This window comes from Colletotrichum phormii (genome assembly GCF_030913505.1).
Source record: "Colletotrichum phormii strain CBS 102054 chromosome Unknown BDP81scaffold_1, whole genome shotgun sequence".
NCBI lineage: Eukaryota > Fungi > Ascomycota > Sordariomycetes > Glomerellales > Glomerellaceae > Colletotrichum > Colletotrichum phormii.
In genome coordinates this window covers 790,661-808,821 of record NW_026851443.1, presented here as the reverse complement: position 1 = coordinate 808,821, position 18,161 = coordinate 790,661, and the positions used below count along the sequence as shown (strand labels likewise).

Sequence of the window (18,161 nt, the reverse complement as noted above, 5' to 3'; positions counted from 1 at the left end):
TCGCGTCCCCGTACGGCGTAGGGAGACACGGTACCGGTAGGTCAAACCTTACAGAAATGCCCTGTTTTCAACCAAGATCGTCTGCCCAACCCCGGTCAGGGGCCTTGGCCTCACTGGCCCTTCCCTGCAGCTATGTGCTGCCGCCAAAGGACCCTGAATTCGTCTCGTTGTCATTGTCACCCACCCAACTCAAACTTTTTTCTATCAGCCGCTGTCTGCAGACTGCCAGACGCCCGACCCGAAGAACGACAGGTGATTTTTTCCAACGCAACTCAACTCGATGCCACATTGTCTCGACAAATGCATTACGCAGTATGTGCTAATCTTAGGTTACAGGATGGTAAACAACACGGAAAGTTTGTTACTCAGTCCGCCCACCGCCAATGTCAGGGTGGAGTGGTTGCGGCGTCCCCATCGCCGACTCATGTTCCCGCCTTGGTTCGGTCCTGGGCGAGTCGTCGCGTTTCGATTGATTGCCTGCCGCTGTTAGAACTCCAAGTTTCTTCCCAGTCTGCCATGCACCGCCGAGACCGGTAGCCCCCAATATGGAAAGAGATTGACGTCTCAACCCACGATGAACCTCGACACCTGTTAGGGGCTTAGAAATAACATGTTGAGCGACAGAGAGCCGTTGTTATTTTGCGCAAAGACGTGGTGGTGTGATTGGATGGTTGCACCGGAGGACCCTTCATGCGTTCGGAAAGTCAATATAAACGAGCAATGTCGTCAGAGGGCGACATTGAAACATGCCGAGCAACGATGGACCAGGCATAAAACGAGATCGATATCATCATTGCGCAACGTTCTAAAGTCGACTTCCTTCGTAGAACGGGATAAAGCATGATGAAGCCGTAAAACTTCTACCGGTTGCCCTGGAGGTAAGATAAGTCGGAGGGGAGCATACTGTGTAGGAAGAGGAACCACCAGGTAGGCTTGGCCATTGTCAGCCATCACCACTGAGCGCTTCTCCATCACGAGATGCTTATTGATCGACCGGAGCCCTGCAAAGTCTTTCAAGGAAAAAACAAGCAATAGGACTCAAATGACATCATAGGGATGCAAGGAAATCGTCCTGAGAAAAGTCTTGTGTGGTAGGATGAGATCCACAAGGCACCACTCTGGTGACTCGCTCACCATGCTTCCGTCTGGTGGGTGGACTCGATACAGTCTTTCAAACCAACAGTGAAATGTCCGATTGGGCATAGACACTAAGACACCATGAGGAATTCAGGCGGTCAAAAGTCAATTGCCCCGGGCCACGTCATGGTTCGCCAAGGAATGATTCTTCCATCTTCCCTGTGATGAGGAGATAATGATTGAGACGGTTGCGAAGATGGGATACCGTTAATATAACGTTTTCGAAGATATCTAAGAACGGTTCAGGGACCAGCGCAGATCTCCATGGTCCGGATTGGGTAAGGTCTTCCAACACAGACCACCTGACAGGTCACCTGACACCGCGACAAGTGCCGGGCGAGGGTGTCTTGCCGCGGCGCGTCTGCCCCTCACTCAAGACCAAATTCCATCCCAAAGATCTCGACCAACCGTCCCGCATAAGACGAACTGCATCCAATCCAATCGGTGTATTTGCTGCCTTGCCGCCAGAATCGTACCCTTTGGATCTGTATCACCCATCGTAGATCCTTGCACAATCAACCCGTTGGACCGAGAACACCGACAATCAAGCCATGGCCGAAGCGACCTCCACCCCGCGCATCACGGCGCAGTATCTCGACAACTACGTCGGTCGCAACGTCATGCTCATTGGCAAGGTCTTGCAGCTGCGCGGTGACTCTGCTGTCCTTGATGCGGACGGAAACGTCACTGCTATTCTCAACCGCGTAGGTCTTTTCTTCCAAAGAGCTCTGTTGAGGCAATATGGCTTTGCTCCGATCGACTTTTGTATATTGATACGCGGGAGCTAACCCTTGACAGGATGTCCACCTCACCAATGGCAACGGTGCACAGATTATCGGCAAGGTCAACCCGGATCTGTCCATCAAAGTCCTTACCTCACGCGATTTAGGAGCCGATGTTGGTGAGTACCTTGCCACTCCTGTCCATCTATCTAGAAATCCTGTCTCCCGTCAGTTCAAACGACATTCTGTCATGAGGACTTGGCTTGTCGTGTGAGACCCACGCTTGTGCCCCTGACACCAGTAGAGGCTCTTCTCTGCCCAAAGCCCATCCTCATGCCATGTTCAATAACGCGCTTAAAGCCCCCAGCACCTCTCGCAACCCCCTCACAGCACCATTCATGATGACCGCCCCCGCCAAGCACACCGCTGACAATACACCAGACTATCAGCTCGCCGCGGCCGTGGTAGAGGCAACCCATCACTACAAGCCTCTCTTCGTCTTTGACAATTGACGGCACCAGCCGTCCGGGCGCGTGTACGGGCGCAACCAGGTCACCATCCCCGCACTCAGCCAACCCGCGCGCACTCCGCCCCGAGCTCGCGTGACCCGGCCGGCGACGACGACTACCATCGCCACCACCACCACGGTGAACCCCATTCAGGTGCAACGACAGCAGGACCATCAGAGACAGCATCATCATCAGAGACAGCAGCAGACACCACCTCCCGCTCAACGTCGACCCCCGCGATATATCCCGCCCACACCAACCCCACCTTCCCCCGACCTGACGCGGCATCGATCAAATACCCCTATCCCATTAACACACCCCCCGTCACCGCAGACCCAAAAGCGTTGTGCATCCACCTTCCAGGCATCTCAACCTCAACAACCTCGGCAGCATGATCGAGACCATCGCCAATCCTCAAATGTGAACCAGGACAAGAGGACAAGTATTCCCTACCGCCCTTCTCGCACAGCAGCTCTACGTCCGACGCCGCCGTCACCAGACATACCCTCACGATCGACTTTTGCCCCGTTTACATCAGACTCTACCTCCATTTCTAAGCAGCCACAGATCAAAGCTTCTTCTGAGAGCTCCAGTAGGACCGTTAAAGCCAGAGAAGGACGAGAGGCTGAAGAGCGCAGGCCTCGTCGGCAGAGGTCGAGACCAAAGGAGCCGGAAGTCGCAGTCAAGGAGGTTGCCGACGACGATTCGGACCTCTTGGGCGCTATCCTGGACGGTATCGGGCGTATGGCGGTCGGCACTGTCGCTATGCGGATGGACGATGCAGGGCGGTGGAGGATCCGCCGTGACCCGGGAGAGGAGAGTGATTAGTATCCCATTATGCTACTTTCGGTTTCCGCAGGCACTGGGCAGTCAGGGATGGTTCTTATAGGTAGCCCCTTTTGCAGAACATAAATACTACGACTTCATGACAACACCTCTATTGTAGCTTCGTGTCGACTCGTCAGTGTAGGATATGTAAGACCATATCGATACACAGACAACCTCAATGTCTATAATCAAGCCCCAATGCATGCTTCAGGCTTCCCAACGCCCATATCCTGATACAGCCGGCCTATGGGCCTCCCGCGTCAATATTCAATGATTATCCTCCGATAGCAGCTCCTGTGCCGCCTCCCAAACTTGAAGTAATGCTTCCTCGGTCAATACCGGCCGCTGGTGTCCATCAAGGCCTTCTGGGTGCCGGATGTTACTACCATGCCTGTCGTCATTCCACCAAGCTGCAGCCCCGCCATCACTGCTTCTTGTTCCGTCCATACCTTTCATAGCCTTCCTGATTCTCTCCGCTACAGCTTCTCCATCTTCTGTAGCCACCGTCTCGATGCTGTCTCTTCCGCTTTGCGATGTAGCGTCTGTGTCGTTCTGCGCATCTCCTCCTTTGATACCCTTCAGCTTACGCGTGAAGTGTTCAAGAACCGAGACTCGTTTTTCTGCAGCTTCGGCACGGGATTTCCAGATGGCACAATCTCTTTTTGACACTCGCAGCTGTTCACTGAGTGTTCCAATGTCCAAGTTATCTCTCGTCTCAAGTTGACGCCGGAGAGACGCGTTCTCCTCGTTCTTGACATCCAGTTGCCTCTGAAGACTTCGAATTTGTGCATGAAGCATGGAATTGTTTCCTGGGCTCCCTGTTCGTACCGGAACGCCATCCTCATTTAGTTGGCGCACTGATAGTGTGGATGGGGGACGGGGGAATGTGACATGCTGTGCGATAGGCGGCTGATGAGCGGGACTTGTCATCGTCCCAAGACTAGGTATATTCTTGTCATCGTCCAAGGCAGACGCCTTTGAGGGATAGTTCCTACGCCTCGAGGTATCTGGTGTCCGCTGAGGTTGTGCCAGAGATGGCCTGTCAAGATGAACGGCATCTCCGTGAGTATTGGTTGCTTCAGGAGCAGTCAACGACCCGGTGCTGTCAGTGACAGACCGTAGATTATGACTTATCGATTGATCACTGTGTCCCGAGAGTCTACAGTTTGATACCGGATTCCCCCTTCCAAGACTCACTGCCGATGCTTTCGTTCTCGGCGTCTCAAGCGACGGGATTTCTTGCCTGGACTGGAAGAGACCCAGATCCGTCACACTCGTCCGAGAGGGGCGCGGCGTTGTAGAGAAAGACGAATAAGGCGACTCCTGGGAGGCATTCTCAAACATGGCCGCCATGGCTCTCACTCCGACTGGTTTTGAGATAGATCCATGCGATGGTGTCGAGCTGCCGTAACTCCCACCAGACGGACGAGCTGGCGTCATGACAGGTCTCAAACTTGATGCTCGAGAACGTTGCGCGATTTCCTCTGCCATGGATGCTACGCTCTGCGGCCTTGAGAGAGTCGATGGAAGCGTTATTGGCGGTCGTGGAGATCCTGATTGACCCTGAGAGATGCCATTGTTCATAGGGATCCGCTGAGGATCGAATTGATGCGCATAGTCCTTTGGACCCCTGATATCGAATGAACGAGAGAAATTATCATCAACAGGATCGGCCGAGGGCAGCTTTTCCTATAGTGCCTCTGGCGAAGCCGTAACGGGGAGTCGAGGTTGAGTGGTTGGAACTTTTTTGGCCATCAACTCCTTTGGGGTGTACTGAATGGAGTCATTTCTTTCAGATCTACCGCTTGATTCTGTGCTCTGTCGTGGAGTTTGAGAGGGCGAGCTCGATCTTGGAATATCTTCGTCTGGTTTCCTGCCCCGTATTCGGCTACCATCAAAGCTACATGTATTGTTTCTGTGGTTCAGTTTGGCTGAAGCAGATTTGTCAGGATCGTTTTCCGTGAGTTTTGCGCTTCTGTCTATCTCACGCCCCCGCGACTTCACACACGACGAATGTTCTGACGTTGTTGCCTGGATGAAGACTGCTTCGGAAGGAGTGGGCGTACATGGGCTAATAGCATCGGGCGAGGTATGTATTGACTTGGGAGTTCGGGGTGTCGGGCTTCCGGAGCATGAGGTTCTACTTGGATTACTTCCAACGAATCGGCGAAGTGCCGAAGTAACCATCCCGCTTGTCTTCGGCCTGCAGTCCTCTGACTGTCTTGCGGAATCGCTCCCCGGGTTGAGTACATTTCTTTGCACAGGCCAGATGCCCTTCTCAGAGATTGCGTATGGCAGTCGTTGTGGAGATACCCTCGCCGAGTTCCCTTCGGGTAGCACTTCCTCAGGTACACGGGGACTCTCGATTGAACGCTGGCCACGGCGTCTCCCCGGTTTCTCGGCCGTGTTAACTAAGCTCTGAGCCTTCGAAAAGCCGCTCGATGAACCGGTCTGGCCCTCTGCGGCAGTTACATGGAATTTGGTGGCGCTTGGCTGTATTTTGTTCTCGGATTCAATCGGCCGATCTGTAGCTAGCGTCTGCGTGTGTGAAGAGGCAACATTTGTTTCCGGTGCTAATTTTCTCTCTTTGAGGCTTCTATCATCTGCCAGACTTTCTTCCGCCGTTGGAGACAGTGGATTGAGGGACTGTCGCAGAGGTATCCTGTTCGCTGATTGTGAATGGGAAGACTTCGGCCGTAGTCTTCCAACGTGAAGTGAGTCGTCTAGATTCCCGGTGGTTTTCGACAATGCCAGACCCAAGGCCTCTACAAGTGTGTTAGCTATCATGGCCCCGAACTTTGGATGTCTCTCTACTTACTTGGCGCCGGTGTAGGAGTAGTGGGTGACTTTGACCTCTGCCGATTGATCGAAGACCGTGGCGAAGAATGCTTGCTCCTCCAGCCTTTAGGCAATCCAACGGCGAGAGAGTCCGAGTTTGATGAACGAAGAAATCTCCGCCGGCTAGTGCTCTCCAGATCTTCATTTAGCCCCCGGAAGCTCGACAAGTCTTTCATGTTGCGCACTACTTCTCTCCAATTTGAGATGAGCATCTCGGTGATGTCGTTTGCCACACGGATTTTGTCGACAGACATGGGGCCTGTATTGTCCTGTATGTTATTCTTGCGCTGTCGTTCCCTTTTCAATCGCGGCGGAGTAAGGGGGAAGAGTAGTAACCCCGAAGAAGGGTTTGCCAGCTTCATTGTATAGGAGTCAAGCAAATCACCGACGAGGAGAGGACCGAAGACGATCCCCAAAGCTGCGTATCCCATCAAATCTGACGTTGGAAGTGGCCGGCCCTGCTCATCCTCACGAGCTGCTGTCTCAGCAGCGCGTCCAATGAGGGACAGAAGGCCAAAAACAGCGCAGACAAGCTCTCGACGGAAGTGAGACTTGATGGTTCTAATAGCCATGGCAATGAGTCTAGCCCGAAGCTTTGTCTCTTTTGTTCTGCTGAGTTCTGGCTCTCCGCGAAGCTGACTGTGAATCGCGACCAATGCATCAAAAATTGAGAGAGAGCCAAGGATGCCACCCGGGAGTACAGACAGCAATTTCTTGAAAGCCGAGGCTACGTCTTGAGCGCCAGCATTGATATGCGATGGTAGAGTTGGGCAGCGTATGGTACTTGTGACTTCCTCTCCAGGTTTTTCGTAACAGTAGTAGTCGAAGATGGCATTGACAACGCGCAATGAACCGGGAATGCGGAAGACACCGCGTGTAACAGGTCCTATAAAAGAAGTTATCAGTAGATATTTTCACATGTGTGGTCATCTCCGTTGCATACCATACTGGGCAAGGTATTGAGCAGTGGCCCTGAAGCAAGTCGGCACAACTAGTGAGCCAGCAGCATAGTCGCTAGGAAGATGGAAGAGGCTCTTCCCGCTCAGTCGAACCATAGCCTGTAGATCGAGTATTTTGGGTTCTGGTTTGCGAGAATGAACCAGGTGTAGGGCAATGTCGCTGACGCTTCGCTTGTGACGGACTCCGTGGGGCGGTCCTCGCGAGGTAGGCGGATGCCCTGATGATGTTGAACGGAGTACTCGAGACCACCACCTTCGTTTCTCAGTCATAACGGCCGGCAGTGTATGTTGCTAGACTTGTCAGTAACGCTTCATGCCACGAACATGGTGAAACTTACTCCTCCCCCGAAGCCATCCACCGCAAGTACTCGAATTCCATGCTATCAGTACACGTTAGAAGAATGTTAAATACCTTCTAGGCGATGACTGCTGTTATACTTTCTTGGCCAACCGATTGTAATCCTGCACAAATATCCGACGGTCCTGGATCTCATCCGTGTCTGACAACAGGGCTAAATCCCCGACAGAAGAAGTCCATGTCGCGCTGCTTGGGAGAGCCCTGCTCCGTCGACCTTCGCCAGTGACCAAGGCAGGAAGAGTACTCGAATTGGCTAGCGGTTGAGGGTCGGCACTTGATGGCAGCATAGAGGTCGCTATGGGTAGTTGAGGAGGCGCAGTACTGGTCGGCGCAGTGCTGACGGCCTGGCTTTCGATAGTCCCAGTCTCAAGGTCCCGAGACAGTCCCGATGATAGTGATTGATCATTGTCGTAAGGCTGCATCGCAAAAAAGAAATGGATTCTTTGGCCAAAAGTGGACGAAATCGAACGCTGGAGACCGCTGGTACTGGGATCGAGGCGGGGAATATCCAATGTCAGATGTCGAATAAGGGTGACCTACGAGTGATGAGGACGGGAGGGTTAGAACGCTAATGGTGCTGGCTTCTAGCTACCTGCCTGTTTACTTCTTAGTGATCGTCTGAGGGGCATCGTGCCTGCCCAGCATGGCCGAGCGAGCTGCTGGTGGTATATTCGATGTTCGGCCCGTAAGTAAATACCACTTGCCATGAGTATTCCATAGGACGGCCATCGCTCCTGAAGGGATTCCTAAGCCGACCTTGATGCAAGCCAAGTCGAGGGAGGTGTGTTCCAAGAAAGCTCTTCACAACGGGGGGCAACTGCTCTGCATCTCGCAGCATGTCAAGAGGTACGGCGGTACGTTGCAATGTATGATGATGACTTGGGACATGTTCTCATTTCGTAATGCATTCAGGTAGCCAACTTCTCCGTGAGCCTCCCGATCGTCTATAATGAAAGTAAAATGAAGAAATTCGGGCACCGTCTGGTATTCCTCCCAGTTACGCCTCTGTACGCCTAGCACATGCTCATTACCATGTCTACCGGTTCCCAAGTCATTCCAGCGAGGATCCGTCGCTCTTGGTTCTATACAATTCCGTTTTATTCCACTTTCAGTGCCCCACGACGTCGTCCTCTTCGCCGTGCAGAAGCACGTACTTGAGAATGTCGGACAGGGAGATGACACCCGCAAGTCTGTTATCATCGTCTACTACTATGAGACGATGTACTCTTGACTTCCGGACGGTGTCGAAGATCGAGTCTAATCTGTCCTCGGGGCTGCAAGTGTAGATGCCAGGCGAGTCGTCCGGACGCTTGACTAGTGCCTCTCCGATGCTTGATTGCAGTTCTTCATAAACGCCCCCCTTAATGCACGGAATGATATCGACGGCTTCGAAGACGTTCAGTAGGCGGTTGTACTTGTCGACAATCGGGACGCAGGATATGTTTTGCTTGACCATCAGATCGACCACACTGAGGACAGAATCGTGCATCTGCGCTGTAGCAAGGCTCTTGTATGTGCCCAATCCAATCTCTCTGAGGGACTTCTTGAGTAGAACGGTGTTGTGCTCGTTGTTGACGGCGATGAATTTAAGAATTCTGTACTGTGTAATGACGCTAACAACCATCTTGCGCCCGGTCTCGTCGTCAACGTCAACGAGGGGGATTCGGCGCGCACGAGTCTTGAGCATGCGACGGCAGGCCTCGTAGAGTGGTCTCATGGGGTTGACGGAAACGGTCTCGAGTGGAGAGGCCCCGATAGCCTTTTCAATATCTGACAAGCCTCTCAGTATGCGACCGAAAGTTCGGACGGCGATGGGAGCGTTACTGACCTCGCAAGCTGCTGAGCCTGAATTGTTCCAGCTTATGCATCTCGTCAGGGAACTGACAGTAGTATTGAATCACATTGATGAAATCTGTCGCCGTCAGAAGGCCGGCGAACCTGGAATTGTGCGAATCCCATAGCGGCGCTGACACGATGGCTGGGACGATGGTCAGAATAAACAGCCCGTTATGACAGAGTAGCATGACTCGTACCATTTTGAATGAGGATATTGAGACTCTTCTTGATCAAGAGGTCGTTGTCGAGGACAATAAGGCGGAAGGAGAGCGGTAGGACATCGTAGCTGGTTCGGACCTTGAGGAAATCGCGAATCGCCCTCTACAAAGACGAGCAAAGTCAGCGACGGTTTGTTGCGGTACAAATATGCCCACTCGCGACGGCCGGCAGAAGCACAACCCCGCATGCGCTCGCATCTAGGGGCGCACGCGGGCTCAGGCACATAAATCGGCGTTGCGCGAGATGGTCGAGGGAGGGGTCCAAGGGCAAAGGTAGCTTACCAGGCCTTGAATCTGGTCCTTGTCGAGGGGACTGGGCGGCTTCTCTGGCATTTTGCGAGCAACCGAGGGTGGTCTTGGGCGAAGGTATGAGGAGGGCGTGACGAAGGGGAGCTCGTGACCATGGGGTCTCGCGATGGACGCAGCGGTAGCGACTACGGGCGGTTGTAGTGGACCATTACCGCTAGGCTGCTGTTGACTTGGATGCGACGTGGGCATGGAACCAGGACCGGCATTGTCCTTCGAAGCCGAGGAGGAGGAGGAGGAGGGGTCGTCCATTGCGTCGTCGTGGGAGGGCTAATGGCGCGCGTGGCCCCTCTGGACGTGTGGGAGGAACGGCGGGAGACGGGAAAACGGGAGGCAGAGACAATGGGTGGGAAAGAAAAACGAAGGGATGGAATTCGTGGTTTGGAGAATGGATTGGGCTGGACTGAACGCCTTGGTGATTTTTTCCCCTTGCGCCGTTCTATTCCCCTCCCAACCTGCATCAGGAAGCAACGAAGTAGAGGCAAGGTCGCAGGTCTGAGGTAGCGGCACTGGTGGCACCGGCAGTAGCAAATAACATTTATCTCAGCTGTCCCGTCTCTCTTGTCTCAACTCTGATGAAAGGTACCTACCGTTGCTAGCTACCTTGCCCACTCCAGCCGTATCTTTGTGTCTAACTGTACTGCGTCGGGTATCCGTTAGGTTCCTCTTGTTAAGATAAGGCAGATAAGGATAAGGCAGGGCAAGTTCGAAGCTGATGGGTTGGACTTGGGCAAACCCACCCGATGAATAAGGTAGCCGGGGGCGTCCACCCTCTGATTCTTGGTGTTCTGACTTTTACTCCAAGCGAGTCTGGCGTGTGTTAGCGTAGCCGGTGTAGTCGTCAATCAGTTCAACAAGATGCTTATGGCTCCTACTTAGCGCTGCGCTCATTGTGTACAGCGGCATCAGCTCCGTATGGTGATGGAGGCAAAGTGATGTGCGATGACGCATTTCGTCCTTGGTAATGATGGTGTTGCACCTCCATGAAGCCTTCTCGGCGAGAATCAATCTGATGGGAATCAGTCCATATGAAAGTAGGCAATGGAATAAGATATGGTGAGGTAGTTTTCAACACAAAAGTAAACATCTCTTAACGGGATATCTGATTGATGATCCCCTCGCCCGTAGGTAATTGTCCGATACTCGCCTTACTCGAGACAGGCTGTCTTGCTTCGGCTCAAGCTTCAGAGACACGCCCAAAATCTTCGAGGGGGCGTGACGAGGCATGCACGTCCGAGACATTTTCTCAAAAAATTTCCCTCATTCCATCTACGCGACTGACACCACCCATGATACTCACTTCATCAAGACGGTAGGTGTGACAACTACTTTTGTGTATTTCATCTACTGTCGTTCTCCATCGCTATAGCATCACATTTTGGGAGGCGCCGGTCAGAAGCTCTCAATCAAGCTGGATGGATACTTTGTCGTGTATGGTGACTGCAAGACATAGCATCAAAGCGATCATAAGAATCGTGTGTGACTGGACCCTGGATTTCTGACTCTAAAGACCTTGGCAACTTGGCTCCTATCGCCAAGTGCTAGTCAGTCAGGCCAGTTGGAGGGAACGTCACACACAGCAAGTAAGCTACCTATCGAAGACGAGTGTTTGGTGTATGTCGAGACTTGGGTATCTGGGTCGCTCTCATCTGAAGCTTGCCTCTAGGCTAGGCAAACGGTAGAGGCGAAATCACGGAACGGGCAGTCATGAGGTGGTGTACCGTGAACGTAAGCTTCCCGCGTCACATTTCAGTACGACCCCAAGGATGCATGCATTCCCAGATAAGAGCAATGTCACGATCGCTCAGGTGCACACTGTGGTTGGCTTGGTGGGTGGGTAGATAGTCAGCCATGTGAAAGTTGGAGATGGTCTTCATTACATCCCTCGATAGAGAATCCCATGGAAGCCTGTCAAGCAACCTTACCTTTCAACCTAAGGTACGATGGCGCAGAGAGATATAGTCATGTCAAATTCAAGCCACAGCGTCGCTAGCGTAGGTCCAGGAATGCTGTCACCCCGGACCGGCCGCCGCACACCGCAGACGCTCATCTGGATGAAAGGAAAGGAATCTCGATGCAAGATGAGGCGGGTGCACTACACAAGCTCCTCCCTTCATGGAAGGCGCCTGTTGAGTTTAGTTCCCACATGTGAAGGCATAAAGGGGTGGACACTGGAAGGGGAAGGGCAGTAAGATGGTCCGTGCTCTTCCCTCCCGATCAAGCTCGAGGCTTTGGGGTTGGGGACTTCAAACTTGGAGTCTCCCGCGGCAGGTCCGCCCGAGGGAGAAGACATGGAGGAGGAGAAGACGGGAGGACTGGACAGTGGAGGAACAAGGTGGGAAGTGGCCCTGCAAACCAAAGCCTTGCTGGCTGCGCTGCGTCGGCCGTGCGAACTTGGAAGAGTGAGGCGGCGGGTGGGGCCCTTCTCTTTTTTCCACGTCTCGTCGCGGAACAAACAACCGTCCACTCACATCACGAGTAAAAGCCGGACGACGCTGCAGGTACACTCGATACGTACCTCTTGCACTGGGTCCCTTCGAGAGCCTCTAGACCGAAATAAGTTAGATTGCAGGTTCAAGGTCACCAGTCCCACTGGGCTCCACGGGCATTTGCCTCGCTGTGCTGGAGCTGGCCCGGTGGTGCTGGCATTGCTGGCGCGGTACGACGAGGTAAGGTATGCACCGCTGTTTTGTGCTGTCCATGCTGTCTGTCTGACGCTTTCCGAGCAAGGCAGCTCTACTGAGGTACCTTCCATTTGCTGGTTGCTTGGTGACTGCTACTAGCACTTCGGTACCTTTGGATTTTGGTACCTCTGGTCGTTCCCGTCCCCACTAACCTCAGAAAGGCCCAGTGCTGCTGCTCCGATTGCTGCTGCGGGTTGCTGCAACCTGATCCTGGGTCAATGCTCGGCGAGAGACAACTGGAGCAGCCGTCGCTTTCTTCCCAAAACCTCACTTGACCGACTCTATCGCCCAACAACCGACTAATATTCGGGCCTCTCCCACCCGCCAGTACCGAGCTTCGCAATTCGCTGGCCATCGACTTGCATCAAGTTTGCTTCGCACTCTGGCTCCATCGTCTAATCGACACTGCTATCCAGTCGCCAGAGTCACCGCAGACTCCGCATCCCTCTGGTCGTCGGGCGGCCAAACCGTTCGTGTTGCGAAGAGAAGCCCCATCCAAACAAACAAGCCCCAACTTTCTCGACCACCACCTCGACATCGAGTCTCGATATCATCAACATCGGCCTTTGTAGCCCAACTCGGCCATGGGAGCCTGCCAGTCATGTTGCGGAGGTATTAGCTTTCCGTCATCATGCCAACTGCATCACCCAAGCTAATGGTGACCGTTTAGGGAGAGCCCGCGATGGTCTCTACGAGCCAGTTCTCGCCGATAGCGAAAGAGAAGCTGTCGCCGACCTTCTCCAGTATCTCGAAAACGTATGTTTTTTATTCGCCGTGGACTATCTCGTCGACCTTCCATACTGACGTTGTTTCAGCGGGGTGAAACCGACTTCTTCTCAGGCGAACCCCTTCGAGCTCTAAGCACACTCGTCTTCTCCGAAAACATCGATTTGCAACGGAGCGCAAGTTTGACTTTTGCCGAAATCACAGAGCGAGGTACGTCCTCTGGCGTTCTAGTCGCTTGCGGCATCACATCGAGGATGCCCTTTGCAACATTCAACGACCCCGATCAACATCACCTAGATATGCTGACAAGCTGCTCCAGATGTTCGCGAGGTCGATCGTGACACCCTCGAACCCATCCTCTTCCTCTTGCAAAGCCCCGACATCGAGGTTCAGCGCGCCGCAAGCGCAGCGCTAGGAAATCTGGCGGTCAACAGTAAGTCAGGCGTCATAGACAAGGCTGGAGGGTTGAGACTAATTCGATTTATCAGCCGAAAACAAGGTTCTGATTGTCCAGCTTGGTGGACTCACGCCACTTATTAGGCAAATGCTGTCGCCAAATGTTGAAGTACAGTGCAACGCAGTTGGGTGCATCACGAACTTGGCCACACACGAGGAGAACAAGGCAAAGATTGCTCGCTCTGGCGCCTTGGGCCCTCTAACGAGGCTGGCAAAGTCTCGGGACATGAGGGTTCAGAGGAACGCGACTGGAGCTTTGCTCAACATGACACATTCAGGCAAGACGTCTTTGTCTCGCACATTTGAACCATAAACTAACCGGTACGATAGACGAGAACCGCCAGCAACTCGTTAATGCCGGCGCGATTCCGGTTCTTGTCCAGCTTCTCTCCTCGTCTGACGTCGACGTCCAGTACTACTGCACCACGGCTCTCAGCAACATTGCAGTCGATGCTAACAACCGACGCAAACTTGCCCAGACGGAGTCAAAGCTCGTCTCTTCGCTGGTCACGCTCATGGATTCATCATCACCCAAGGTTCAGTGCCAAGCGGCGCTCGCCCTCCGCAACCTTGCCTCTGACGAGAAGTACCAACTCGACATTGTGCGATCAAACGGTCTCGCGCCTCTGCTTCGACTCCTGTCTTCATCCTACCTTCCTTTAATTCTTTCCGCCGTCGCCTGCATACGAAACATTTCGATCCACCCCCTCAATGAGTCGCCCATTATTGAAGCCGGCTTCCTGAAGCCTCTCGTAGACTTGTTGGGCTCTACCGAGAACGAAGAGATCCAGTGCCACGCCATCTCAACCCTTAGGAACCTTGCTGCCAGCTCTGATCGTAACAAGGCCCTCGTCCTTGACGCCGGCGCAGTTCAAAAGTGCAAGCAGCTCGTACTCGACGTACCGGTTACTGTTCAGTCCGAGATGACCGCTGCGATTGCAGTTTTGGCTCTTAGCGATGAGCTCAAGTCTCACCTTCTCAACCTCGGCGTCTTCGAAGTTCTTATCCCTCTCACCCATTCACCTAGCATCGAGGTCCAGGGCAACAGCGCTGCAGCTCTTGGCAATCTCTCTTCAAAAGGTTCGTTCAGCTCCATCGTGCCAGGTTAAACCTTCAATCTAACCCTTCAATAGTGGGAGACTACGCGGTCTTCGTCCAGGATTGGAAGGAGCCCAACGGCGGTATCCACGGATACCTGACGAGATTCCTTCAGAGCGGCGATGCGACGTTCCAGCACATAGCAATCTGGACTTTGCTTCAGTTGCTCGAGTCTGAGGACAAAAACCTCATTCAGTTGATTGGTCAAGCACAAGACATTGTCGATCAGATCAAGGAGATCGCCAACCGTCAAATCGAGCCGGACAACGAATTCGAAGACGACGATGAAGGCGAAGTTGTCAACTTGGCACAGCGGTGTCTCGAGCTCCTTGGCCAGAGTGGCTCGAAGTCTCACATTGAAGGCTAAACTAAACGATGACTCCGGCAGGGCATTTCGCAACATTTTTATTATTCTCCAACTTCCCTAGCGGGGTACTACAGCAGGACCGAGGGGCTTTGGGGTTCTGGTCGGCGGTGTTTCGGCGTTGGTCATGCAGAATGAGATTCGGTTGTTACGTTTGAGTGTATATTTCGGCGTGGAAGCATTTTGAAGGAGCGTTTGTTTTGGCGTGCCTGCCCCAACTGGCGAGATTATGCCGTCAGAGGGGCGGACTAGTTTCTCTTACCAGGACGACCCGAACCTTTTACTTTGTATCAAGCATCATGGCTCGTTTTGTCGGGTCATCCGTGTCTCATACTGCTCGACCTATTAACAGGTTTGATGAGCTTTTATCTGGTGCCATTGGCTCCCCTACCCGTTGTAATTAGGATCATACTTTAGAGGATCGGAAGAACAACTCACATTCTGTGACTAGTTCTGCTCACGGAGTTCCCCGTCGCCATCTTTCGCGAATCCCCTGTCTCGTATTTGTGTGAAGCTTGTGTTGTGGCATGACACAGCTGCTTTTAAATCTTGCGCACCACTCACTCCCGTCCATCTCGGACATCGCGAAGCCCGTTCTCGGCTGTCCCTCCTTGGGAGAGAAGCGCTAACAGCCATGGCTTGTTGACAGCTTTGCCCCTGATGAGAGCCAAAGGCACTGGACCATACAATCGCGAATCTCTCGATGCTTCAAGATTATCACCCACAACCCAACAATGACCCTGAGGGACCTGCAGATATTTTTAGTAAGGAGTCTCGGACCGGCGATCATCTGAAGGTTGTTACCTGAATCATCTTCTGCTTCTCGGCATCAGGGCTGCCCAGCATAACGTAATCGCCGGGCATCCCTATCACGCGTTTGATGCCATCGGACTCTGGGAAAATTGGAATCTTGAAGTGAACCAAGTCGCCAACAAGTACGTTGCGACCGTACCGATAACGGTGGTCGACTAGAATGGATTCACCTGCGACTTGAAATGTTGGAAGCATGGACGGTCCCGACGCCGGGCCCATGAAGAAGCCGTATTCCATCATGACATGACTTAGGGCCAGGGTTTTCCCTACGTTCATGGCCAGACGGAGAGGTCTTCCTGCCATTGTGTTGGCCTGCCGCGTCTGTGGATTCGGATTTGATGTGTATTGATTGCCCGAACGTTTAACCGTAGTGATTCAGGGCGGCGTCCAGACGGGATGTAAATGAAAGTGAAGAGACGCGCGGAGCCGGCGTTCCGCTGGAGCTTGGACCATCGAAAGCTCGTCGCATTGGATCATGATGCGTGATTGGTGGGAGAGCTACCTTACCGAAGACCCCCATGTATCTTTCGCCTGCTTCTGCTCCTCAGTTCTGCTTCTTGCAATCACAGGTTCAGCCCAAACGACAACCGTACAACAACGGCAAGACTGTCAGATCTGTGCCCGAGCCGACACTCCTGAAACCTTGCGACTGGCCTGTTACGAGAGAGCGGGATCTCAGAACAAACATGAGGATCACACGATGCCTGTACAACAGCAGGACGGCCCTGCATAGGGTCTTCGTCTCGCCCTTTGAAAAGGTCGAATCGATTTCGCGACGAAGCGCTCTTCTGAACCCAGTCTCCAGAGCTCTGCCAACAATACTGTCACCGCCGCTCCAAGGTTTCGCACGCCACGCCGCCCTTATTCCCCGGTTCAAGAAGAAGAGGCCATCGCCATCAGACCCAGTATCCGACGCTGCTGCTGCTAAGCCAGGTCAGCTTCCCCAGGACAGGGCGATCTCCGATCGTGAAGTCATGGTTGTCGACGGGAACAACAAGCTCACCGGCCCGCACAACACCCGAACGTTCCTAAGGTCGCTCGACCCCGAGACGCAATCCCTCCGAATGGTCTCCAGACCGCCCCCGCGCCCTGCGCCAGGCCAGCCGCCGTTTGCAATCTGCCGCGTCGTCGACAAGGTTGCCGAGAAAGAGAAGGAGAGGGCGCTGCAAAAGACCAAGAAGGATAACGCGCGCAGACTGGCCAGGGTCAAGGAGCTCGAGTTCAACTGGGCCATCGCGCCGCACGACATGGGCCATAAGATGAAGCAGATGAAGACGTTCCTGGAAAAGGGGTACAAGGTTGAGGTCCTCTTTGCCAAGAAGAGGGGCAGCAGAATCGCTACGACGGAGGAGGCCGGCGCGCTTGTACAGCAGGTCCGGGATGCCGTGGCGGAGGTTGCCGGTGCCAGAGAGTACAAGGACGCCGAAGGGCAACTGCGCAAGGTTATGAGGCTGCACTTGGAGTCGACGGCGAAGCCTGCAGCGAAGGCTGCCCCGGTTGCAGAGGCCCCGGTTGCAGACGCTGCGCCGGAAGCCTCGACCTGATGTAGGCTGGACTACTTGAGAATCGGGGTGGTTGAGCTGCGCTCGAAGACTCCATAAGACGGCATGTACGATTCAGACAGAACCGCTGTTGACTTGTAAACTAGAACCTCTCTGGAAGGCTTGTACTATAGAAAAAATAGTAGAAGAGGGCGCATCGTCTAGATAGAGCGGGCCTGATACCTACTTGTGTCTCATTCCCCTTCGCCAAGTTCTTTGTCTTCTAGATGTTGGGATCGAGTCACATAGTAACTCTCTGCCAGGGAGTTTAAAGCTGGATAGAAGGACATGCAGTATACTGTGTTGCTACGCAACTCATACAAATTAGGTTGTAAGTGATAGGTATTTAGAATGATCATCAGCTGGACTGGCAGAGCCTTGCAATACTTGCTTAGCACCCTTTCTCTTGAAAATAGCCTTCCTGGCTCTAGAGACGGAGTGTCAGTGCTTGAATATTTTCACGGTGTAACCATGTAGTCCAATTACACTCCTTTGATCTGGCATTCCTGTGTATTATTATACCTTGAGGTTGTAAGCAAGAAGTCTTTGCAACATGGATATGTCTTTCTCATGGCTTGATCACCATCTGAATATAGAGATAAACAAGCTTTCCATTTGTCCATTAAGATGGCTGCAGCAATCATGTGCACCGTTGAGCAGTGATTGGCACCACAACTGAGAACGTCACTCCCCGCACCATGCAGGTAAGCTTTAGCGAGCTTTTAGCGCGGGGCACCCGTCGCATCCCGCCTTGCAAACCCCTGTGAC

The 18,161-nt window shown here is 53.2% G+C and overlaps 6 protein-coding genes across 6 annotated transcripts; 3 read left to right on the top strand and 3 right to left on the bottom strand.

Moving 5' to 3' along the window:
* Nucleotides 1–1,688: 1,688 nt before the first annotated feature.
* Nucleotides 1,689–3,196, top strand: BDP81DRAFT_444136 (uncharacterized protein; the record flags this gene model as incomplete). Its single annotated transcript, XM_060591790.1, has 4 exons — nt 1,689–1,841; nt 1,936–2,038; nt 2,184–2,323; nt 2,381–3,196. 4 exons carry the CDS (start codon nt 1,689–1,691, stop codon nt 3,194–3,196), a joined length of 1,212 nt encoding a protein of 403 aa, XP_060451430.1.
* Nucleotides 3,197–5,795: 2,599 nt separating this feature from the next.
* Nucleotides 5,796–7,773, bottom strand: BDP81DRAFT_388320 (uncharacterized protein; the record flags this gene model as incomplete). Its single annotated transcript, XM_060587096.1, has 7 exons — nt 5,796–5,961; nt 6,015–6,098; nt 6,200–6,920; nt 6,978–7,006; nt 7,087–7,254; nt 7,332–7,373; nt 7,445–7,773. The coding sequence occupies 7 exons, from the start codon at nt 7,771–7,773 to the stop codon at nt 5,796–5,798; spliced, it is 1,539 nt and encodes a 512-aa protein (XP_060451429.1).
* A 686-nt stretch (nt 7,774–8,459) lies between these two features.
* Nucleotides 8,460–9,963, bottom strand: BDP81DRAFT_388319 (uncharacterized protein; the record flags this gene model as incomplete). The annotated part of the gene is made up of 4 exons (XM_060587095.1): nt 8,460–9,121; nt 9,180–9,329; nt 9,385–9,508; nt 9,688–9,963. The coding sequence occupies 4 exons, from the start codon at nt 9,961–9,963 to the stop codon at nt 8,460–8,462; spliced, it is 1,212 nt and encodes a 403-aa protein (XP_060451428.1).
* Nucleotides 9,964–12,865: 2,902 nt separating this feature from the next.
* On the top strand, nt 12,866–15,434 carry BDP81DRAFT_3236 (armadillo-type protein). The gene is made up of 7 exons (XM_060584807.1): nt 12,866–13,007; nt 13,066–13,151; nt 13,211–13,331; nt 13,441–13,554; nt 13,610–13,855; nt 13,908–14,657; nt 14,711–15,434. Exons 1-7 carry the CDS (start codon nt 12,980–12,982, stop codon nt 15,040–15,042), a joined length of 1,677 nt encoding a protein of 558 aa, XP_060451427.1. The 5' UTR covers nt 12,866–12,979; the 3' UTR covers nt 15,043–15,434.
* A 165-nt stretch (nt 15,435–15,599) lies between these two features.
* On the bottom strand, nt 15,600–16,155 carry BDP81DRAFT_305413 (peptidase S24/S26A/S26B/S26C; the record flags this gene model as incomplete). Its single annotated transcript, XM_060583171.1, has 2 exons — nt 15,600–15,788; nt 15,844–16,155. The coding sequence occupies 2 exons, from the start codon at nt 16,153–16,155 to the stop codon at nt 15,600–15,602; spliced, it is 501 nt and encodes a 166-aa protein (XP_060451426.1).
* Nucleotides 16,156–16,279: 124 nt separating this feature from the next.
* Nucleotides 16,280–17,761, top strand: BDP81DRAFT_412567 (uncharacterized protein). Its single transcript, XM_060589227.1, has one exon. The coding sequence runs from the start codon at nt 16,371–16,373 to the stop codon at nt 17,394–17,396; it is 1,026 nt and encodes a 341-aa protein (XP_060451425.1). The 5' UTR covers nt 16,280–16,370; the 3' UTR covers nt 17,397–17,761.
* Nucleotides 17,762–18,161: the final 400 nt, after the last annotated feature.